The sequence below is a fragment of the Diachasma alloeum genome, unplaced genomic scaffold (genome assembly GCF_001412515.2).
Source record: "Diachasma alloeum isolate Michigan unplaced genomic scaffold, Dall2.0 Dall_scaffold_00389, whole genome shotgun sequence".
Classification (NCBI taxonomy): domain Eukaryota; kingdom Metazoa; phylum Arthropoda; class Insecta; order Hymenoptera; family Braconidae; genus Diachasma; species Diachasma alloeum.
In genome coordinates, this window is record NW_021680528.1 from 14,514 (window position 1) to 37,626 (window position 23,113).

The window sequence follows — 23,113 nt, forward strand, 5'->3', positions numbered from 1 at the left end:
CCTCCATTTTCTCCCATATCTTCCCTCTTTTCTCCTCCCATTTATTCAGACTCTCCTTCACCTTCTGGACTTCCTCCCTTCCCCGTCTTCCATCTACCTTTAATTCCTTCAGCGCTGCCATGATGTCCCTACTAAAAACCTCTACCAATCCCTCTAACTTGCCCACTCTTCCCTCCATCTCCTCACCCCCCTCCCCGGCCTGCCATTTTTTCCTTTTCTTTTTTGCTTCCTCCTCCTCAAGTTCCTCACTATCTTCGCCCGACTTGCCTTTCCTCTTTCTCTTTTCCTTTTCCTCCTCCCCTCCCTCCCCATCTTTGGCTGCGGCTCCTTCCTCCTTTGACCTCTTTGCTGCCACAATCATGTCCTGCACTCACACGTACTTCCTGCCCAGTTTCTGCATCGCTATTCTCTCTCTCAACAGTTTCTGCGCACTTGGCAGTCTCCCTCTCCTTCTCCTCTGCGGCAAAATCACTTCCCCTCCATCCGATGTTAACTCCCATTCCAATCTCCCACTATCCCCCGTCCCCGCTGACTCGTACTGTGTCTCTTCCAAGTTCCCTATCGGCGATGTCCTCCCATTTCCCTCCTCTATATCCTCTCTCTCATTTCTCATGTCCTCTCCCTCTTTAACGTTCGCCGCTAAGGTGCCTTGCAGATAAACCGCCTTCTGCCTCGCTTGTTGCGTCCTGCCTTACCTACCTTTCTTTTCCCTCTTTTCCCTTTCGCCGTTCACTTTCGCCGCGTCATCTGCGACCCCCCATCCTCCTCCCTCCTCGCGCCCCTCTCCTATCGCCCCCGGTTAACCCTTTCTCGACTATTCTCCCTTATCCCCACCTTCACCATCCACCGTTATTCACACCTAATTTCCTCTCGCCTCCATCCTTTTGCTTCACCCCTAACCCTAAAATTTAATCTTCACGCACACCCACTCTCCCCTAACCTCCCAGAACTCACGTGTCACCCTTACCCTCCTCACACTCTCCCGCCCCGGCCCTCACTCACCCTTGCTATCACCCTTCACATAACACACTCACCCCTTTCACTCACCCTCTCCCCCCTTCTAACAGCTAAATTTAATAATCACTCCCTTTCACACTCGCACACTCCTCCTAACCTTCAAAAACTCACATGTCACACTTACCCTCTTCACACTCTCGCTCCCCAACTCTCGCTCACCCCCGTTATCTCCCTACACAATACTCACTCTCCCCTTTCTCGCTTTCTCTCTCCCCACCCTCCCACAATTAAAATAATCGAACAAACCAGCATAAAAACCGAAGCGATCGCGACTACAGCACCCGCTCCTCACAGACCGGAAACGGAAGTCCATCCACTTTTTATGTATTCATTTCAATAATTTCTTTTTTATATCTTGGTAAACTTCTTTCATCTTTGAAAAATAATAATATTGAGTGATACAGTTAAAGTTTTTTCCTTCTTGATTCTTTTTTCAGTTGTAATTAATAATTTTTTTGTGAAGCTAAATTATGAGTATTATTACGCATCAATTATCATGTATGAGAATATAATTCAGTATTTTCACATCTTAAAAGTAATTATCATCTATTATTGTATTTTTTATATTTTCGAATGATAATAAGCGACTTTTTTTATCACTTTTCATACTAACAGTATTCATTTAAATTATAAGGTAGCTTTGGCTACTTTTTATGCACTTAAATAATTGCTTTTTCAAATCATAGATGACAGCTATTGCAATTCTGTATGCTTCTTTGAAGTTCTTTTTCATTAATCTAGATTAACATTTTTTATAGAACCCATGAATCATTCACGAATTAAGTATTTCATAGTTCAAACGTTTTTTTGCTAATTACTCATCAAAAATAATTTTTGAACAATTGATCTTACCTAATAATAATTTTTGGATTTGAAATCATTTTTGTATCATCAAATGATTTCGAACTTATTTAAGGACAACAGTGGAAAATACTATGAACATTAGTTTATGAATAAAGATAATCCTTATAAATGCTCAAAGTTTCATACAGATTGTAGCAAAAAATATTTTTTACAATAGATAATATTCCATTTTTGCTTAATTTGTCGATTTTTTCAAATTATCAAATTGAAGAAGAAGTAAAGAAGAAGAATTAAATTTTTCTCTCAATCTTTTTTTCCACTATTGAGGAAAAATATCAATGCGCAAAATGTTTTTATAGGATACGTGCGTGTAACCGCATGGGTTTCAGTTGACTATAGTCAACTGGAAAGTAGCGGGTTTCAAGCGCCTACCCACACTCAACTAAAACCCGAAATAACGCATGACGTGCATGCACCTAATCACCTAATAAAAGAGAATAACAAGGAAGGAAATCTAACCTCCGAATAGTGAATACATGGAATGACTGAAAAATGAAAAGGTGATTTTCGAAGCAGATAAAATGAGCCAAAATCGTATAATTCCTGATAGTGATGAAGAGTTAGGCAGTGAGGAGAATTTATTTACTGATGAGGAGGAGTTTATTGGTGATGTGACATTTGAAGAAAATGGAAATAAAATATTCTCCAATGAAGCAACAGCAGGATCGCCAAAAACTCCGCAGAAGAGAATCCGTTATGATGATTTTGATGACAACAACGAAAATCTTCCATCAGATATTTTATAGAATATTCTATAGAAAAATATAACGATTTGTATCATATTTTTTTATGATTATAACTTTTTTTTTTGCGAATTCTTAATGATTTTTAAAAATTATATTTTATAATTATTATCATTAATTTTTTTCAATTAAAAATACTTTACGTTTTTTGAACTACATATTTAATGAATATAATTAATTTTTTCTTCAGAAGTTCCGCATAATTTTTAAATCACACTTTTTTATAATTATTTTTTTTAATAAATGTGATATTTTTGCTTCAGTGGGGGGGGGGCTTCGCCCCCCAAGACCCCTGCCCCACCGGGGGCTTCGCCCCCTGGACCCGCTTTTATCGTGGGGGGGCTTCGCCTCCCAAAGCCCCCACTCTCCCCCCCCCNCCCCCCCTCCGACCCAGACTTCATCGCGCACTTATCATATAAAATAGTATACGCAACACGTGCGGACAGCAGGCGGTATCACTCAACCGCCTGCTTTCTGCACTAGTTGCGTAATGTCCTATTTTTTTTCAATTTTATCCATGATGAATTTCCAGTTGTAGATGAATTCATGATTTTTTTTTTGTGAAAATGCGTCGATGCGTTGTAACGTATGCTGTGAATCGACATTTATAGTATATTGAATCGACTTTCATTTGGAATAGAAGAAGAATTTTTTTAAAATAAAATTCATAGTTGCTAATTAATTGTTCATTCAAATCTGATTTTGTATTGTAGTTGACAAATTCTACACACCTTCTTATCAGAGTCATTACCATTTCTCTTATTCTCTTTGTAGGGATCTTTGTTGTCATCATAAGGACGTTTGGGACTTTTTGTATCTCCTGGAGGTGGATTGAAAGCCAATTTCATCTGTCTTTCATCGGCTCGGGGATGTTCCTCGTAAATATAAACGTTACCCATGTAATGGACCCGAGCGGTTGGGTTCGTTGATAGGGATAAATCACACGTAGATAGTTATTAGAAATAAATATCTCTCAGGGAGAATCGGCCCTTTGTTAATTTAACGTTTTATTAAATAAATAAAGCCTTTGACCAATCCCGAAGGTATCAGGCGAAAATAAGTTACAAGAAAGTGACTTAGTGAAACGTCAAAAAAACTGATTGACTGTCCGTCTGACTAACTGACCCCGAGGCAATGAATTCACGGGTTTATATTTCACCGTGGATTCGATTGCATCAGGAGGTCTATCTTTGTTGCACATCTGGAGAGGCATTGGGTGACGTACCAGGTGTGCGTGAAGGCCGTAGCCGTTGTTGGGGTGAAGTGCTGATGCTGCACCCCAGTGACCCACATTATGACTAGTATACGTGGACATCATCCACGAATGTTCGGGTTAATTTATATTTCAACATTGACATTGTCTGAATCGACATTACATGTTTTGGATAATATGTGCCACTTCGTGTGTCCTCATATTATCCAGATCAATGAGAAATTGCTTAATAATATTTCATAATTAATAATATTTCTGGGGCATAACATCCCTCCCCGCCAGGGAAGAAAATTTCTACCCCTAGGAATTTTCTATTTAACCCTCAAACATTGTAAACTCTCTTAATTTAGTGATAACGATATAATAATTGACAAAATGAGTCATATGGTAACCCGAAATTGGTCGTTGCCCTTTTTGGCCAAGGTTTCCTACACCAGCAGTAAAGGGCTAACCCTAGGACAACTGCTAATATCACCATAACTCCGGTAAATATTGATGAAGGGTGCGTGAAAAACTCGTGATAGTCAAAGTTCCTCTGCGCACTTTCCAGGTTTTCCTTCTCCGCTTGCAGGTGAACGTGTAGCCCTTCCAGCTCCTTCATGTTCCCAACAACATTAGACAGCTGGACGTCACTTATGCTCGAGTTCTGTTCGTTTAGTCGAGCGATCGTCACGTCATCCAATGTTAGATTCAGTTTTGGAAGATCATGGGTGTTGACGGTTATTTCATGTGTTTTCCGACCTTTGATAGTAAAATCCGAGGCGACTATCTCGCAAAAGTTCTCGACCTTCAAAATCCCCGAATCTTCCAAGGTATCTCTGGNAATCGTCACGTTATCCAATGTTAGATTCAGTTTTGGAAGATCATGGGTGTTGACGGTTATTTCATGTGTTTTCCGACCTTTGATAGTAAAATCCGAGGCGACTATCTCGCAAAAGTTCTCGACCTTCAAAATCCCCGAATCTTCCAAGGTATCTCTGGCTTCTCCGTCGCCACAGGTTGCTACTATTCCTTCAGGCTCTGGAGCTATGTAGAACCATACGTTATCTTCCCTCATTTTGATTAAAGTAAGCCCTTGCAGCTTGACGTGTTTTATCACTCAGGTACAAGGCATTTTTTCCGGACTCATGAACATCTGTACTTCGCATGGACTGTTTTTTCCTACCTTTTGGATAGGTAGAGTCTCAGTACATAAGTATTGTCCACTTAGTTGTCTGCAGTCTTTTAATTGTTCCTCGGTCATTAGCACGTACTGTTGCGTTGGCCCATGTATAACCAGAAGTTCATTCTTAGCTTCCAAATACGAGTGATATTCGTTCGTTGTCCGGACTGGAATTCCATGCGTCAGGAAGACATCGAACGCTTGGAAGTTGATCAGTGGTATTTCTATCATGGTTATAATTTTTAATCCGAATGCATGTACGCCGATGATAGATACCTCCTGCATTATATGCATTCCGCCTACATTCAGCTCGAAGGGGAAACTTAATCCCTTCGGTATCAGAGCTGTTTTAAGAAGGGTTAATCAGTCCTGCTCGGTGAATACTCCCGTGTCCAATATCGACCCGTTGGCTACAGTTAGAACCTTCTTTATCTTTGCAGCATCACTGATAACTCCCGTATAGATCGCTTGTAATATCATAAAGTGTTCGTCTATTAATTGTCGATGCGCTAATTGTTCATCTTCGCGTCTTATTTCTTTAATCGATTTGAGTAACATATTTTCATTTTCCTGAATAATTTCTTCCGTGTGAGCTAATTGGAAAAGCGTAGAGTTGACGATCTCCAGTTGCTTCCTGGAACTGTCCAGTGTCCCTTTTAATCCACTTTCCAAATGTGAAAGACTCTGGTTAATCTCCTGTGCATCCTTGGCATCCATGGTCTCAAATAGTGACTTGGCTACGGTGCCTAGGCCATCTATGAGTCCTCGGAGTTTCTTATTTTCGTTTAACCCGAGTAACTCAGTAATGACACTTCTTGTTTCCGCAAAACTGGTGGTCCATTGGTCCACGATGAGGTGAAAGTTGAATCCCCATGGGCCAGCTCTGAGGCAAAGTTCTTTTGTAATATTTAAGTATTCTTGAAGTTGGTGAGCCCTTGCCAGCCATGATGAGATGTCCATATTTGCAGCCATGGACCAAACCTGATTGTTCAGGTATAGTTTCCCAATTGGTTCAAAATAAATTCCTGGGGTGTGGACAAACTTTTCAATTCTATGTCCCTCCCCCCGTATTTCGAATATCATGCTTCCCAGCATGAGCAGTTGAACGATAACAGCGAAATACAGTGATTTCCCAACACGAAAGGTTCTCGAACCTCAGTTTCGACGTGTCGATTTTTCGTTGCTTTGGCCACGATGTGGTCGATGTAGGGTTTTGCCGTATAAAAGTGCTCGTTTTTCCCAATTCGTCACAGTCCTCCTCAGATTTTGAAGTGAAAAGGTAGTGAAAATCCAGAACATCAAGATGAGTTGAAGAAGGAACATTAGGTCCAAGACAGTCGGATTTACTCGGCGTGCTTCTAAGAGATGCTCTAAGTGTGGCCAACCTGGACATCTTGCCCAAGACTGTTTTCCGGCCTGCTTGACCTGTGGAGTTATTGGAGACCATACTCCATCCTTGGCTTCGAAATTTTTTTGTCCTAATTCCCGCCTATTTTCTGGGTTTTTCAGTGCGAAACTTTTCCTTTCCAAAAAGGGTATGTGAATCTTGGGTATAAGGCGTATGTCCATCGTCTCAAAACCACGCAGAAAAAGGATCTCCATGACCTTTGGGATCTCCCGGTCATTGAAGATTATCTGGAGGACATTTTTAATCCTCGGCTGTTGTTCGGTGAGGTTCCAGTTCCACAACCATGCCATGTACCCCAGCGATTGGAAAATGACTCCACTGTCTGCCCCAGCTGCTCTTACTACATCTGGTGTCCACCGATATATTTTTTCTTGGGGTGGAATTGGCACGTTCGTTTTGTCGATAAAACTTATGGTGCATCTTTTGAGAATCTCTCCAGCTAATATTTTTAATAAATAAATATTAAACGTGAAATTCTTCGCTTTTACCATGCAACATCCCTTATCCTGTAGATAAGAAAATTTCAGATCGTCTAAGAAGGATGTTTTCCGAGGCTGGGGTCCATATAGTCTCACTTCAATGAATGCACAAAGCCGATTGATATGGACTCTCTGTGTTTTTTTCTTATTTCCACTTCTAATTGTATAATTCACATCAGAGTTTTTCTCGATGATCTCGTAAGGGCCAATCCAAGGTTGTGTTAGCTTTTTCGATCGTCCTCGTCGTAGAACATCATTTTTGAGGAGAACTTTATCTCCAATTTCAAAATCCATAGGCTCAGCATCCTTGTCATATTGTAACTTCGATTGCCCTTTAGTTTTATCAACGGTTTCTTTTCCCTCTTGATGAGCTGCTCGTAGTCTCTCTCGAAGTTCCTGAGCGAAGTCATCGTAAGAATACGTCAGACGGGGTGGCTGCTTGACAGCCATCGGTAATTCAGCTCGTCTTCCAAAAATTGACTCGAAAGGTGTAACTTTCGTAGCTGAATGAGGAGTGGTGTTATATGGAAACATAGCATATGGTACCCACATGTCCCAGTCTGTCTGATCTTCCTCAATAAAGCTCCTTAAATATTCCGCTAGGGTGCGATGTAACCTCTCCACAATGCCATTTGTTTGTGGATGATAAGCTGTGGTCTGTATTTTTTTTATCCTAAGAAGTTTGCAGACATTTTTGAAGATTTCTCCCACGAAGTTTGGTCCTTGATCCGTGAGTAGTTTCTGTGGTGTTCCAAACTCGCAAATTATTTGTTCTGCAAAAGCACGACCAATGGTGTCAGCCTCTTGGTCCGGAATAGGAATGGCCCTGCTGAATTTCGTCAGAGCATCCTGAAACGTTAGAATGTATTTATTTCCTGAGTTCGTGATGGGTAATGGACCTACTATATCCATGGCACATTGCTCAAATGGTACTTCAGGGCTTCCTCCAATTATCATCGGAACTTTCGTGATTTTTCCCAGCTTATTTAGTTGACATTCCTTGCAGCTTCCGACGTAGTTCTTTACATCAGATTTCATCCCTTTCCAGAAATATTTTTGTTTTATTCTGGCGTACAATCGTTTTACACCAGGATGAACAGAAATCGGTGTATCATGGTATTCCTTCAATATTGTCGAAATATCTCCGTCAGCAGGTGTAATGACCTCAACGATAGAATCCGAATTTCCCACTAGCTCTGTCTTTTTCTTTTCTTGCGTTCGAGTTATGACGTTAATGCGGCTCAATGCGTCAGCATTGGTATTTAATTTACCAGGTTTACGTACCACCTCATATTCATACTCCTCTAATAGAATCTCCAATGGATGAGTCTTGATCCTGGGTCCTTGACGTTGAATATCCATCTTAAGGGCCTGTGATCTGTAACTACAGTAAATTTTCGGCCCTACAAGTAGGGTCTGAAGTACTTAACACCCCATACTATGGCCAACAATTCTTTTTCTATTGTACTGTAGTTTTGCTCAGCCTTATTAAGAATTCGACTAGCGTAGGCAATTGGTAAATCCTTGCCTATTTCTCCTTGTGATAGTACAGCTCCTATTGCTTTGTTCGACGCATCAGTAGTCAGTAGGAATGGCTTCTCAAAGTTTGGATACTGGAACGCGAAGAATTTCACGTTTAATATTTATTTATTAAAAATATTAGCTGGAGAGATTCTCAAAAGGTGCATGCAGTATTGGCGCCGTAATCAGAGATTGTTTTAGACTTTCGAATGCCTTCTGCTCTCTCTCTCTCTCTCTCTCTTCCCAAGTCCATTCTATCTCTTTTTTCAATAACTCAGAAAGAGGTTTAGCAATTTTGGAAAAGTCCTTGATAAATTTCCTGTAATAACCTGCCAATCCCAGGAAGGACATAATATCCTTTTCACACTGTGGAACTGGGAAATTAGATACAGCGTCTATTTTATCAGGATCTGCCTTGATTCCATTTTCAGAGATGATATGCCCAAGATAAACAACTTCTTTCCTTAAGAAATTGCATTTATCAGACTGCAGCCTCAGATTTGCTCCCTTCAGGCGCTGCAAAACTTCTGTTAGTCTTTGATTATGCTCCTTCAGGCCTGGACTGAAGATCACGATGTCATCTAGATAAACAAAACATCGAATTCCCTGTATCCCAGCCAAAACTGAATTCATCAGCCTTTGGAACGTAGTAGGCCCACCTTTAACCCCAAAAGGCAATCTATTAAATTCATAATCCCCATAGGGTGTGGAAAATGCCGTTTTACATTTATCTTCCTCCTTGACGGGTATTTGATGAAATCCTGAGGCCAAATCTAGTGTTGAGAAGTATTTTGCGTTGCCCAAACGATCCAAAATATCGGAAATATTTGGCAAGGGGAATGAATCGCCGATAGTGACCTCGTTAAGCCGTCGGAAATCCACTACCACCCGAAACTTCACCTTCCCTGAAGCATCCATTTTTTTTAGGTACCACAAGTAATGGCGCGTTCCATTGGCTCTTACTAGGACGTACGACCCCATTTTGCAGCACCTCCTTGACCTGACGATCAACTTCTTTCGTCGGTGATTCAGGTAACCGATGAGTTCGGACACTTAATGGTGCTGTGCCTGGCTTCAGCGGAATCTCGTATTCCAGGTGATCAGTAACTCCTGGAGAATCTCCTGGCAACTGCACAATTGAGTTGTATTCCTCCAAAATTTCCAAAAGAGAATTTTTCTCCTCTTTGTTTAGATGATCAATTCTCAAGTTCTCATGCAGTAATTTAATACGATCCTGTTTCCGAGTCCCTTTAGTATTTTCAAGCATCATAATTATTTTTTCTGTCGTTAATTGCTCCAATTTCACTGTCGGTAAATCAATAAAAACATCTTTTTCATTAGTATTAATGACACAAACGAGTGCTTTACCATCCACAGCGTTTGTCAGGCATTCTCCCGTGAAAACGCCTTCTGTCAGCTCCTTTTTCCGGACGATTCCAGTCTTTTCGCTACGTGTAGTAACATGAAGCAATATTCCACTTCTAGCCTTAATTTTTATAGGCTCTTCATCCTGGTATAGGTCGAAAGGATTTCCGTTGATTACCAATGCCTTCCCATGGATTGTTTTCACTTTCAAACTGGGTGAAGATAAAAAATCATCGCCTAAAATTCCCCCAATGCAAGGGAAAGTTTCAGATACCACCTAAAACGTGTGTCCCAGGTGTTTCTGCCAATTTTCAAGCAAATAACAACTTCCCCCAAGGTTGGTACATCCTGATTCGATATTCCTGTCAAAACTCGATGTCCAGGCATTATCTCAACAGTTGAATTTAATTTATCTTTCCTTACGAGCGATGCCTTGGCCGCTGAATCTGCGAGAAATACCGTAGGTTGTTTCAACTTTTCTGCTTTTAACAAAATTTGTGATTTTATTTCGGCAAGTTGCGCTGGTTTTATCATACGTCCCTTACTGAATTTTGACGATTTTCCCTTCCCTTCCGAAGATCTCACCATCATGACTTGATAGGCTCCGACCGGTAGGGCTTTTCCTCTTCCTTTTTTTCAGGTTTCTTTTTCAAATTTTGATTCAAATTATTCTGCTTAATATTCGAACCATCTGTTTTAATCAGTGCTGCCGGAATCTTTTGTAACTCAGCAATTCCCAATCGTTTCTTCAACTTTCGACAGTCAGTGGCCTCATGCCCCGAATATCTACAATATTTACACACAGTACCGAAAGCGTTGACGCTGCGTCGTTCTGACGCAACTGGTAATGACCTACGTGGTGCCTGTGAACTGCGACAATCTTTTGCAAGGTGACCTCCTCGTCCACAGTTGAAGCAGTTTCCAATGGACTGTTTTCCCATAGAGGTCCTATTTCCTCCAGTTGAATGTCTCTGCATTGTAATAATTCCTCCATTTTTGCTCTTGTGAGGGCCAGAGATGGTTTTTTCCAGCTCTATGGCTCCTGCGCACGCATCATGAAGGGTTTTGAAGTTATTTGCACGCACTAGAATCTGCAGTTGTCCTCGTAACCCTTGTTCGAACATCAATTTAGCAAGAGTCATCATTAGGGTTTTAGAGGCTAATTTTCCCCTCAGTGAATTCATTGTGCAGACCGAGTAGACCATTCAAGAAATCAACAGTGACTTCTTCGGTGCGAGCAACGTATTTAGTGACATCTTCATTTTCTCTTTGCTGTAGCTTGCTGAATTCAGCTTGAAGTCCCACGAGATTCTTGGCTTTCCCGAAAAGTGACTCCAACTCAGCCTTCAGTTGTTCAAATGATAAAACACTTCTATATTTCATCTGTTTCATGGCATTACCTTCCAATTCACTCCCTAGAATTCCCTCCAGAAGAAGGTCTCGAAGCTGAGGATATACTAGTCTCCTAGCGCTTTCAACTGATTGCAAAAAACAATCTAATTCATCTGCATTTTCTCCACCAAAATTACGTACCATTTGAAGAGCACCTTTTAAATCAGGGTGTGCCCTCACGGTTTCTCTGTTTTGCCGGTCATTTTCTTGTGTCCAGGCATCTTCCAAAAGCTCTTTAAAGTCATATCTTTCCCGCTCAGCCTCTTCTCGGTTCATTCGCTCAGTTTCCAGGCGTTGTTCCATTTCTTCCTCTCTTCTCCTGTTTTTCATCTCCAAATCCGCAATTTTCTTGTGTAACTCAGTCACATCATTACGGAGATTATCGAAGCGTCGAGGTGGTCGTTGTTCCCCTGCCCGTTGCATTTCAGGTTGTACCTCACGACGTCCACTTCCAGGATTAGGAATGAAACCCCCTGCCCCTATTGATCCTGCATGAAAAAAAACATTAGGCGTAGAGAACGACTGTAGAGGTGTACTGTTCTCTTCTACTTCTCCTTCCCCCTCCTGAATTTCCTCGATCACATCGAAGGGATTTCCAGGTACTTGTTGTGGAGGGTCCACTGGACGAAACTGCTGGTTTTCACGCTGATTATTGGAGAGAGTGTTTGATTCTCCCCTTTGCGTACTATTTGCCAGCCCATCCCCAGGTAATTCATCTGGCAAGACGTCGTCATGCTCCTGATGGACGTCAGCCTCAACCTGCTGCTGATTATCGGCGGCTAGCATACTGTGATGGAGTGATTGCCTATAACTCCGTTGCAGATTAACATTTCTGTTAATGTTCCGATCTGAATTGAATAAATTTCTTCTCACCCCGTGTGTTACGAATGAATAATAATCAAATTCAGATTGCTCTGGTCGACTACCATCTCCAGTAGTAGACATAGTTGATTATTTATTCTTGGCCAAAATAAAATAATCTTACTTGATTAGTAGCTACTCCCTGACTCTAACCTTCTCTGTTAGGATAGGTCTGCTGTACTAGCCCTTTTGATACACTGAAGTAGTAGGGTAGGTTTCCTCAGTTTGTTGTACTAGCCCTTTTAATACACTGCAGTACTAGGGTAGGTTTCCTCCTAAAGTAATCTTCTCGCTCCCTCGAAGGCAAAGGGTTGTTGCGATGATGGCCAGTGTAGACTCAGGTAGTTCAATTCTCCGGATATTACCTCGTTCTTTATCGGTGTGATAGACAGTGGTTGATCAGGCCTCCGTCTTCCCAAAATTACGCTGCCACCAAAAATGTAATGGATCCGAGCGGTTGGTTTCGTTGATAGGGATAAATCACACGTAGATAGTTATTAGAAATAAATATCTCTCAGGGAGAATCGGCTCCTTTGTTAATTTAACATTTTATTAAATAAATAAAGCCTTTGACCGATCCCGAAGGTATCAGGCAAAAATAAGTTACAAGAAAGTGACTTAGTGTAACGTCAAAAAAACTGATTGACTGTCCGTCTGACTAACTGACCCCGAGGCAATGAATTCACAGGTTTATATTTCACCGTAGATTCGATTGCATCAGGTGGTCTATCTTGGTTGCACACCTGGAGAGGCATTGGGTGACGTACCAGGTATGCGTGAAGGCAGTAGCCGTTGTTGGGGCGAAGTGCTGATGCTGCACCCCAGTGACCCACATTATGACGAATATACGTGGACATCATCCACGAATGTTCAGGTTAATTTATATTTCAACATTGACATTGTCTGAATCGACATTACATGTTTTGGATAATATGTGCCACTTCGTGTGTCCTCATATTATCCAGATCAATGAGAAATTGCTTAATAATATTTCATAATTAATAATATTTCTGGGGCATAACATCCATATTTTCAACTTTTAATATTGGTACACCGGGTCTAGTTTTATCAATGCGTCCAACCATCTTAACATGAATGCCTTTGACTAATTTTTCATTTGTTTGATAATATTCAATATGCGCGCACAGTTGATAGATTCCATCAGCGAGAACTCCATAAGCCAGATCGCCAGATGGGGTCTTCTTGAAACATCTGAATTCTATTTTTAGATATGCCGTGATACCTGAAATAATTCTCAGAAATGTTCATTATTTGATTTAGAGAAGAAACATCTATAACAAATTTGAAAACTGATCATATTTGAAAATTTCAAGTAAATTATTCTCAGATTATTTTTAATATTATATGAGCAATTTATTACGAGTGAAAATTAAATTCATGCTTACCAATCGGACCTTCCACTGAGAGCGCCCACTCAATTGTCTCACTCAAGTGTCTGTAAAATTTTCAATGGGTTTACGACACCGTTTTCTAGGATCATATGTACCTAGAGTCTTCACGACACTTTCCTTCTGAACATGAAAGTCCAAGGGATGGAGGCTTTGTTCTTGACCTTTATAAAATTTGAAATCGACTTTGCCGATTGTTCCTCGATTTATGTGAAGAACCTGTTAAATACAATAGGAAATTTGATTATTATGATATAGATGTATTTATTGAAGGATTTACTGGAAAATATTGCAACATAGGGTGGAAAATATTGAATATATGATTTTTCACGCATGAAAAAAGTGAATAGAGAAACTTAGTCTTTTCTCTAAGAAATTCGATTGGATTTCTATCGAAATTCTAGAAGAATTCCTTTGGCGTTCTACGAAAATTCTATTAAAAAATTCTATTTGTTTTTTGCACGAATCTCATAGAATGGTATTCATACACTATCATTTATCATCATTTTATATGATCATTTTGTTGAGAAATATTTAACAATAGCAAAAAATCCATAGATTCCGATTCTTTTATAGAATATTTTCTTTAGTTGTATTTTTATTTGTTTTCATGAAATCGAAGGACAACGAACTTGACGAATTCCTGTTTAAGAATTCTTATGAAAATTCAATAGAATTTTTCTGTAGGAAGCGAAATTTTAAATTTTTAAATACGTGTTTGTTTAGAAAAATTTAGCAAAATCAGGTTAGAACTGATCAAAAGAGATCATGATGTTTTATATCTTGGTGTTCCTACGTGCCAGCATAAAAGAATGATTAAAATAATATCAATTTTTCATGTCCATTTAATCTTTTCAAAAAGATTGGAATACAGAAATAATGAAAAAAGCTACAGGATAAAACATTCAGTAATATATCTGCTATAAACTATGAGGTCTTCATCGATTTTGCTGAAAAATTCCACGATTCTTCTGCACGTTTTTTTTATAAAAAAAATATTTGATAGAAATGATTTTTGATTGACAGAAAAAAAAATCGATAGAATCTCAATTTCTTATGAAAAGTTATTCTGTTAAAATTTTTTTTTGTAAAAATTTTTCATCGTAGTTTTTTCAAGTATTTTCTCTTTATTCTTTCCTTTCTTCATTCGGAAGATGAAGCAAAAAACATACGAAATCCACATGGATGAATTAATATGAAAAATATTTTAAATTAAATAGAATGAGTGTAGAGAAAAATCGAATTCTATTGATTTTTCACGTGAAATTTTTTCATTTACAATAACGATAAAAATTCATATTTCATATTTCACCTGTTCCTAAACATGAACTCATACGTACGTCATTTTGTCTCAATTGACGGCTGTAAGATGATGCGCACGATCTGACCAAAAAACAATCATGATCTGTTTTCCATTGGCATTATTTACTTGAACTTTGAAAACATACTTTTGAAAGGTTTTTACCTCTCGAAGAGGTTCGATCAGATCGATGTATCCACAGATCTCCCTGTAAATATTTTTATTTTATTTCAATTTTATTCGGTCATTATGTAGAGAAAAAGAGTACTTGTGATTTTTTATTTTTATTTTATCAATGTAAAATGAAAAGTAGATCTCATTGAATGGAAAATGAAATGTAAACAAAACAGACCATAAAGTGGACACCTGTTGATAAGGAGGAAGGGGTAAATGTTAAGAATAGATTTTAATGAATTCTCGTGAATAATACAAAAAATATCGGTAAATATACTCACTTCATGACATTTCCAGGGCAAAAAGCATCAATCTCTTCATTCGTAGTGAACTCTCACTCACCAGAAGCCATTTTTCAACTCAATTTATTGAATTTATCACTTTAGAATATTTTATTACGTCTCTCAACGTTTTATTGCGTTTCTCACAATGCTCGATGAGAAGGGCTCGCAGAGTTATTCAATTACTATTTCCATTGATGATATTATATTTTTTTCATGAACAGGCAATTGATGGAAATGGTCACATTTTTGTAAAATTTGTTTTACGATCCAAAAAAAAAATATTGATAAAGTGAAAATATTAAAAAATGATGAATGAATTCAAAATATGAAAATTTACGATATGATAATGAATCTTCATAAATGAAACCCACGTATTCCACATGAAACAATGAAAAAAAATCTATTTTCTGCTATCCACGAAAAAAGAAAAAATGTTAGGAATTGAAATTTATAAGAATCATGAAGACGAATTACCAGTCAAAATCCAGGAAAATAGAAAGAATTATTTTCACACATGAAGCGCCTGAGAAAATGAGAAATACGACGCAAGAAACAAATTTTGTGATCTGAAGAATTTGAAAACGCCGCGTGTTTTTTTTGTGAATAACTTCGTATCACATATTGACCAATCAGAATTAAGGATTAGCGGTCAGGCAGTTTCGAGATATTTCGATATAAAACAACTTCACGTTTCTTTCATCTTTAGTAAATGGGACAATTTCAGATGGTCATCCTCTTCAAGCTAAATTGAGTTGTTGCGGTCTCTTTAAATGGTCCAATATACGGTCTGCTTTTTTCCACATTGAGAAACCTTCCCAATCGCATATATTTATACCATCAACTTCGTTCGTTCATTCCGCACCGATTTCACACCAGAATCCCAGGTAGCCGCGAGATCGTTTCCTGTGGTCTCAGCTGACAGACGCTCACGTGCATTTATATAAACATTCAACGGACTATTTGCAATTATACGTGGTTGGATATAGGACTGTCATATAGAGAATCAAATTAAATTTTTGTTTTTGATTTCTCACTACTTAATATGAATAAGGATTTGCCTGTATGAAATTTGAATACATTGCTATATTTTTCCAACTCTTCAATGACGAATTGCGCGTACTTTGGAGGATGTGCACTCTTGTTTAGACAACGTGTACGTGCCCGCTAATAAATATAGCTGCTAGATCACGGCTAACTTTTTGACATAAAATTTCAATTTCTATCATAATCCATTGGATACTTATCTTAAAATTATTCTTCTCCAGAGTCTTAAACAATTGTCTGAAAAAAATTCTCATTCTCAACATAAATGTAGACATTCAGTGGGATTCAATCTGACTCTCCAACGGCTCGCCATCAAGCACTATGAAGGTCGTTCGTTCCTTCGATCGTGATTATTTATAGAAGACATACATGTCCACTGATAAATACAGGCGTGCAACGCATATTGTGGCTACATCGCCCCCCCCCCATTTCACCACCTATACTTTAAGACGTAAACTTCTGATATCCACATCGCACTCTATCTCCCCCCCCCCCTCCCGACACCGCCATCTCCCAGCGCGTTTCCGAGGTTTGTATCCAGAAACAGTATTAGGAAGTCAAGAACTCGAATACTCTATCTATCGAACCGTATAGGAACCCGTGTAAGTAGGTTGCGAGCCCTATCTCTCCCGAGGAGCTACTGTCGAGTGGCGAAAATGTGAACCCGTGCATGAAGGGTCCGCGACCTCCGCCCCGCCCTCATCTGAGTTCCTAATTATATATCTACTTGTTTGGGAATGATGTAGAATATCATGAAATGTGAGAATATAATGTTTTTAGAAAATGTGTGTTCATGTCCAACTGTGTGTGTGAATTTTTCTAAAATTTTTTATAAATCTTCCCAGAAAAAGGACTCAAGTTGCAGTGAAACATCTGGAATTCCGTTACATAATTGGTATTACTTTGGAGCATTTTCAGATGCAATTTCAGCTCAATCGGTCAAGAAACGTCCGAGATACAACAATTTCTCAAAAATCTTTGTACGTCAATATCTGCGAAAATAGGTGACTGAATGTAATTGTTAATACCGAAATATCGCGTGTGATAATATCTATCAAATCGAATCGCAATATTGCTATGTAACTAGAGACAATTTGGTAATAATAGGCATTTTTGGTTTAGTGAGGAAATCGTTCTGTGCATGATAACACCAGAAAAAATTGAGATAGGATGTTGAAATTTGGCGAGTTCCTAGCTTTTACTATATTGCAGGATGAAATTATAGGTAGGCAAATTTGGACAAGAGGTTTAGAAGATATTTAACTTCTTGTGAAATATTGTTTTGCTCAATATCTCCCAATCTACTGGTCTGATTAATTTTTATAGAAACACGTACTTAGAAAAGTCCTTTTTTGTTTACAGATTTTTTGCAGAAAGTGGTACTTTTCCTAACTTTTACGATTATTAACGAAAAATGGCATTTCTTTTACGGTATGCACATTTCGTTTACCACAGCTGATTTTCTAGTTGTAACTTGCAATTCATTTCTATATTTGTGTTTGAAATATGGCGCTGTCATTACGTTTTCGGCCAATCCGGTGTCGTTATTCCAATAACCATATGTGTAGCTGAATGAGAATGAGCCCCCTGAATGACTTAAAAAGTCAATAAAATCAAAATTTATATTCTCTCGAAATTTCAATTATATCATGAAATATTTGATGGAATGTCATAGCTGCAACACAAACAAAGGTTCAATTCAATTGGAGTGGTATGTCAATGACTAAAAGTAAATAATAAATCATGGAAAAATTGAACGGTACGAAGGAAAGACATAACAAATAACTAGCCATTCAGATAAATGAAAATGACGATAAATCGAGAATTGGCGTGGAAAAAGAAAGCATGAGGAAGATTTTTCCGAGGAACAATTTTCCAAAAACCATTTTCTGGTAACGATTTTTAAGGGAACATTTATCTTAGAACCGTTGCTACAAATCCATTCAGAAACTTATTCCCAATGAAATTAATAGAGAGAAAGAAAAAAGACTAATAATGCATAAAGTTACTATCACATTGCTTCTGTCGAATAGGCTCAAAACCCTGCTTGTATTCATTTACATTAAACACAAAAAATTTGCGTTCACTATAATATTCACTCTAAGTCTCTTCTTCCAGGGGATATGGGCGATTATCTACAAAATTGTTTTCTTATCCTACAACTTTTCCATTCTCAAAATAATGAAATAATAATCAAATTTCTCCAGATGTCGGGAGACACTGTGGCATTTCATTGTTTCCATAAAATAGATGCCATTCCCTGACCATTTATTTAGCTCTAGATAGCTGAAACGAGCCTAAATGTCACTACCATGCGCTGAGAGAAAAAATTATTCCTGCCAAGGATTGATATTCTCGTCAGAAGATAATATTTTTTCAGAACGAATTTTTCCAGGACAGTCATTTTCAGAGAGTCCAAGTCTATCCTCAAAAATTACAGTGATGTTGAACAATCTGATTATTATGCTACCTATGACCTTGACAAAATGTTCTCCGATATCTTCCGGATTTTACAAATTGGCGATTTTCTCAGGTAAAGAAAATTGGAATAATTCCAAATGTTAATAATTATTATTGGAGTTTCTTCGAGGTCATATGCAGAAGAATATTCTTATAGATCACCATAATTCTCCCGTTTGGAATTGATTTCGGAGCACCTGGAAATGACTGGCCTGGAGAAATACGTTCCAAAAGAGATATTTTCTTCTACTAAGAGTATGAAAAAGATATCACCAATAACATTTTCTTGGAAGGAATAAATTTTTTTCTCAGTGTAGTATGACCTTTTTATAAAATTCGAGATTTTGTCAATGAAACCTAGTGAATAAGTAGCTCAAAGAAAATTTCCTGAACATAGATAATAGAGGATGTAACTAGCTATACTTTCATGAGCAATTTTCAAAGCAATAACTGTTTTACGCTCACCTGGATGATCAAAAAATTTGTCCCCCAATTATAGCACGGTTTTAAGAAATTTGAATTCAACTGTTGTCGCGCCGTTTTCGATGTTTGCACATGACGCACGCACAGAAATTCTATTATGAAGGGGTAAGGGCCAGTATGTACACCAGTAAAAATTAACCAGACACATGTAAAAGACAAGTCACAAATTATTCTGTCACTACCGTGGTCTCATGATTGTTCCATGTAGTGTAATTTCTTAGCTAATTGTTTTCATGAAAATGTAATATTATATTGCCTGAAACTCATCATCTTCAGAGATTTTTCAATTCAAAGCTGGAGCGAAGTGCGATTAGGTTTTCACACAAAATATCACAACCGTGGCTGTCACAACCGTGTCATATCATACATAAACGTGTGGGAGTGAAGGTATATCATCACTAAGGTATTTAGAAAAAAGTTTTAAGTGTTTAAATTGTGCAAACTCGAGGTAACACTCAGGTGGGTCATGAACAACCGCTGAATACACCTATGCTGTGTCAAAATTGATTGTTGAGAAAAAACCAAACTGATCTGTGCAAATAAATATACGATACTTGAAAGCTGTCAAATAAATCAGTAAAGTTATTCTATTATCTAAAAATTAAATTCCTTGATTGAAATACGAAGATTTGTCAAGTTTGGTCACCACCGTGGCAGTCAAAAATCGGTAACAATATTATTCTAAATCTTTTGAAGTTGTAGTAGAGTGGTGCTAGGACTATACTTCTAGACCATTAGGCCATATAGAAACGTATAAAAAATGCTCTACAGCCACGTTCAGATTTTGAAAAATGTACGAGGTGAAAAATCACAATTTGTAGATAATCACCCATATCTCCAAAATAAAATGATTGGGAAATGGGTTTCGAATACATCACAGCCTAGGAATTCCATATGGGACAATTCCGCGAATTTCTCAAAAATTACTGAATTTAATGACAAATGTCAGAAGATTTTTTCGTAGCTTATGAAATCTTTCATGAAATTTCTTTTAAAGTTTCTTGTCGTGATAAAGTTATCGTACAGCTGAAAGGGCGTAAAAATATGCTTATACGCTCTTTTGGCTCAAGACAACGATATGTTAACATAATAATGTATCTAAATATTCATCCATATGTCCTCTTCTCCCACTTCCTTTTGCTGAATTATTTCAAATAAATTCAAAGTCGCGGGGAATATTCAACAAAAAATTTGATACTTACATAATAAAATACATCCAATTCCAACAAAGGCGCTGTAACAATGGACGCCAAGTAAAAAGCTGAAAATCAAATTACCCAGAATTGTCGCTAAATTTCCAGTATTAGTGATGAAGCCAACAGCAGTTGCCCTGTAATAGAGTTCAAACATTTAATCACGCGTTCAATCTCTTTTTGACACAAGACAGCACAAAACAATCGCATTACAAATGCTCATTAGCGAAATACAGATAAGAGAGTTGGGTAGAAGGAGAGAGTTTATTACCTTAATGGTAGTGGAATAGTAGTGGCGTTAATAGCGATAACTATGTTACCCGTTATACGGCTAGAGACAACAATGGCCGATGATAGGATAAGCATTATGGGGACGAGTTGTACCCAATTCGCTAGGAAACTGCTGACTACTGCAATCATGTAGCAGAATGCTGAAAGAGAGAAAACAAATCATATCGTTTCCAATTTTACTGAATAAGAGGAGAATTCCCAGGTTCATGTACTCACTCATTGCCATTCTTTTTCTATGTCTCGTAGTGTATAATTGAGCGAATAAAAAACCAAAACTAACAGTCGAAAAGGCGATGATGGTCGATCTGACGTAGATAATGGGGTTGATTCGCCACTGTAAGAAAGGATAAACTTTCAATATCTGATATGTCCAAGAGACAGTGGTTTACATGGTTAATAATAGGCCCTTTTCTTGATTATCTTGGAGATATTTGCAAAATTGACTTGAAAGATCTTTTTTTTCAAATATAGCTGTAATGAAAAAAGCGTTTGAGTAAAAAATTACGGGACATCTTTGTAGACAGTTTTATGGGATACAAAACGACCTTTAATGGGTTCTTCTTCTCCTATAAAATGGATTTGCCTGCCTAATATTTTCTTGTAGTACTATATGCGTTATAGGCGTTATTGTGAATCTCAAAAAGCATGAAATCCAAAGGGATAAAGAAGGGTATAATTCTGACATTCTGGTGAAATTGCCTTCCTCTACAAAAATTTCAGCCTCAATAGTATCCAGAAACCGGGGAAATCTTCAGAATTTGAGGAACCCATCACAGAATAATTCGAGCAAGCTGGACTGCATGAAATTGATGCTTCAATCAAGTTTTTAGACTCAACTAATTGTTGATTTCATTAATCGATCGATTATTAGTAATTCTAATTCTAATTTTGTAATTTGTAATTGATCAAGTAGACGTAATGAGAAAAATCACACGTCATTTTCAAGATCTCGGTGAGATCCCCGGCTGCGTGAAGCGGAAATTTTTTCTCTCTAAATTCTAATTCCCTTAGAATTCTTTAATGCCTAAAGGAGGTTAGGCGGTGTTTGAGGTGAATTTGAAAGTGAATTTCTGTGGTTCCCGGTAGCTAGTCGGTAAGAGTACCCGGCGCGTATCTGGGAGACCCGGGTTCGATTCCCGGCTGGGTGAAGCGGAAATTTTTTCTCTCTAAATTCTAATTCTCTTAGAATATATATATTTTTTTCATAATTCTAATTGGTTCTAATTGGTTTTTCATAAATCCTCATTGATTAATTGCGAAGATCCAATATTGGACGAAAAGACTGAATTCCAAGGCGTGGTATGACGTTCAAAATTTAACTAAATCGTATTGAATACTTCACAATTTGCCGAACAAATAATGCCCTTTGAAGTAATATATATTTTTTCCGCTAATTTCATTCGAAAGGATAGAAAAATACATTTAAAGTTGAATTATCAAGTAAAACAGGAAAAAATCCAATTCTGCCAGAAATCCCCATAACTTTGCGAAAAAAGGGCGAAATTGAAGAATTGACGTCGGAATTTGAGGCTTATTTAATTAGCTTTACACTCGATATAAGATTTTTTCTAACAATTTAATCAGAAAATTGTAAATTCCAACAAAATGATGGAAAATAGGAAATTTTCAATTTGTGACATGCCAATTTCGACATAATAATCGCCCATAACATTTGATGAAACAGATGAACTGAGGAAAATCAGACACCATTTTGTAGAGCTTGTTGAGATTTTCAAACTGGTGTATAAATCCTCATTGGTCAAGTGCAAAGATTGACTAATGGATGAAAAAATCGAATTTCAGAGTGTAACATGACGTTCAACAGAGAATCTATCTCCAATAACTTTATGAAAATTTAACCAAATTACATTCAATACATCCCAACTTGAGGATCGAACAATGCCGAAAATGTCGTAGTGTAAGGTTCGGTATGGTACTAATAAAAAAAAAGGTTCGCTATGGGTGACTCTGGAGCACGAAATCACTACAGGTGAAATAGTTTAACAATTGGTGTATTCGCCAAAGCGTGTATGTCCAAAAGAAAAGTAGATTGATTGAGTTGTGTAAGCGGAAGCCGAACGACGGGTTAAAACTGACAGGTACAGTCGGACCAGTTTAGACACTGGGGACCATCGGTGGTTCTCAGGTGTATGAGTGTATGACGGTGAGTTTAGTATGAGAGGTCAGTGACGGGCCTCTGGTTGTGCATGTAGCGAGGTGCTACAGGACTCCCTGGTTTAGTAAAAAATGAGTATGTTTTTCTAAAATAGACAGCGAAAAAATTAATTTGTCCAAGTGAGATTTGTGCTAGCGATCCTGGAGTGCCCTCTGTGCGTCATAGCGCACGCATTGAGCGGTTGGTCAGGATTGAAGTTGCGTGCCTGTGAGTGATCGTTGGAGATGACCCTTCTTGGCTGCCGGGAGACCTCTGCGGTAGCCTTGTTGTTAAT

General features: G+C 38.1%; 1 protein-coding gene across 1 annotated transcript in view; it reads right to left on the reverse strand.

Annotated features, from left to right (window-relative positions):
- Positions 1–18,150: 18,150 nt before the first annotated feature.
- The window catches only part of LOC107041889, a 312,145-nt gene continuing 307,182 nt past the window's right edge, over positions 18,151–23,113 (reverse strand). Inside the window, exons 4-7 of the mRNA XM_029126392.1 lie at positions 20,880–20,997; positions 20,644–20,803; positions 20,382–20,509; positions 18,151–18,167 (exon numbers count right to left, since the gene is read on the reverse strand). Of these exons, the coding sequence (XP_028982225.1) occupies positions 18,151–18,167; positions 20,382–20,509; positions 20,644–20,803; positions 20,880–20,997 (423 nt within the window). The remainder of the gene's footprint in view (positions 18,168–20,381; positions 20,510–20,643; positions 20,804–20,879; positions 20,998–23,113) is intronic.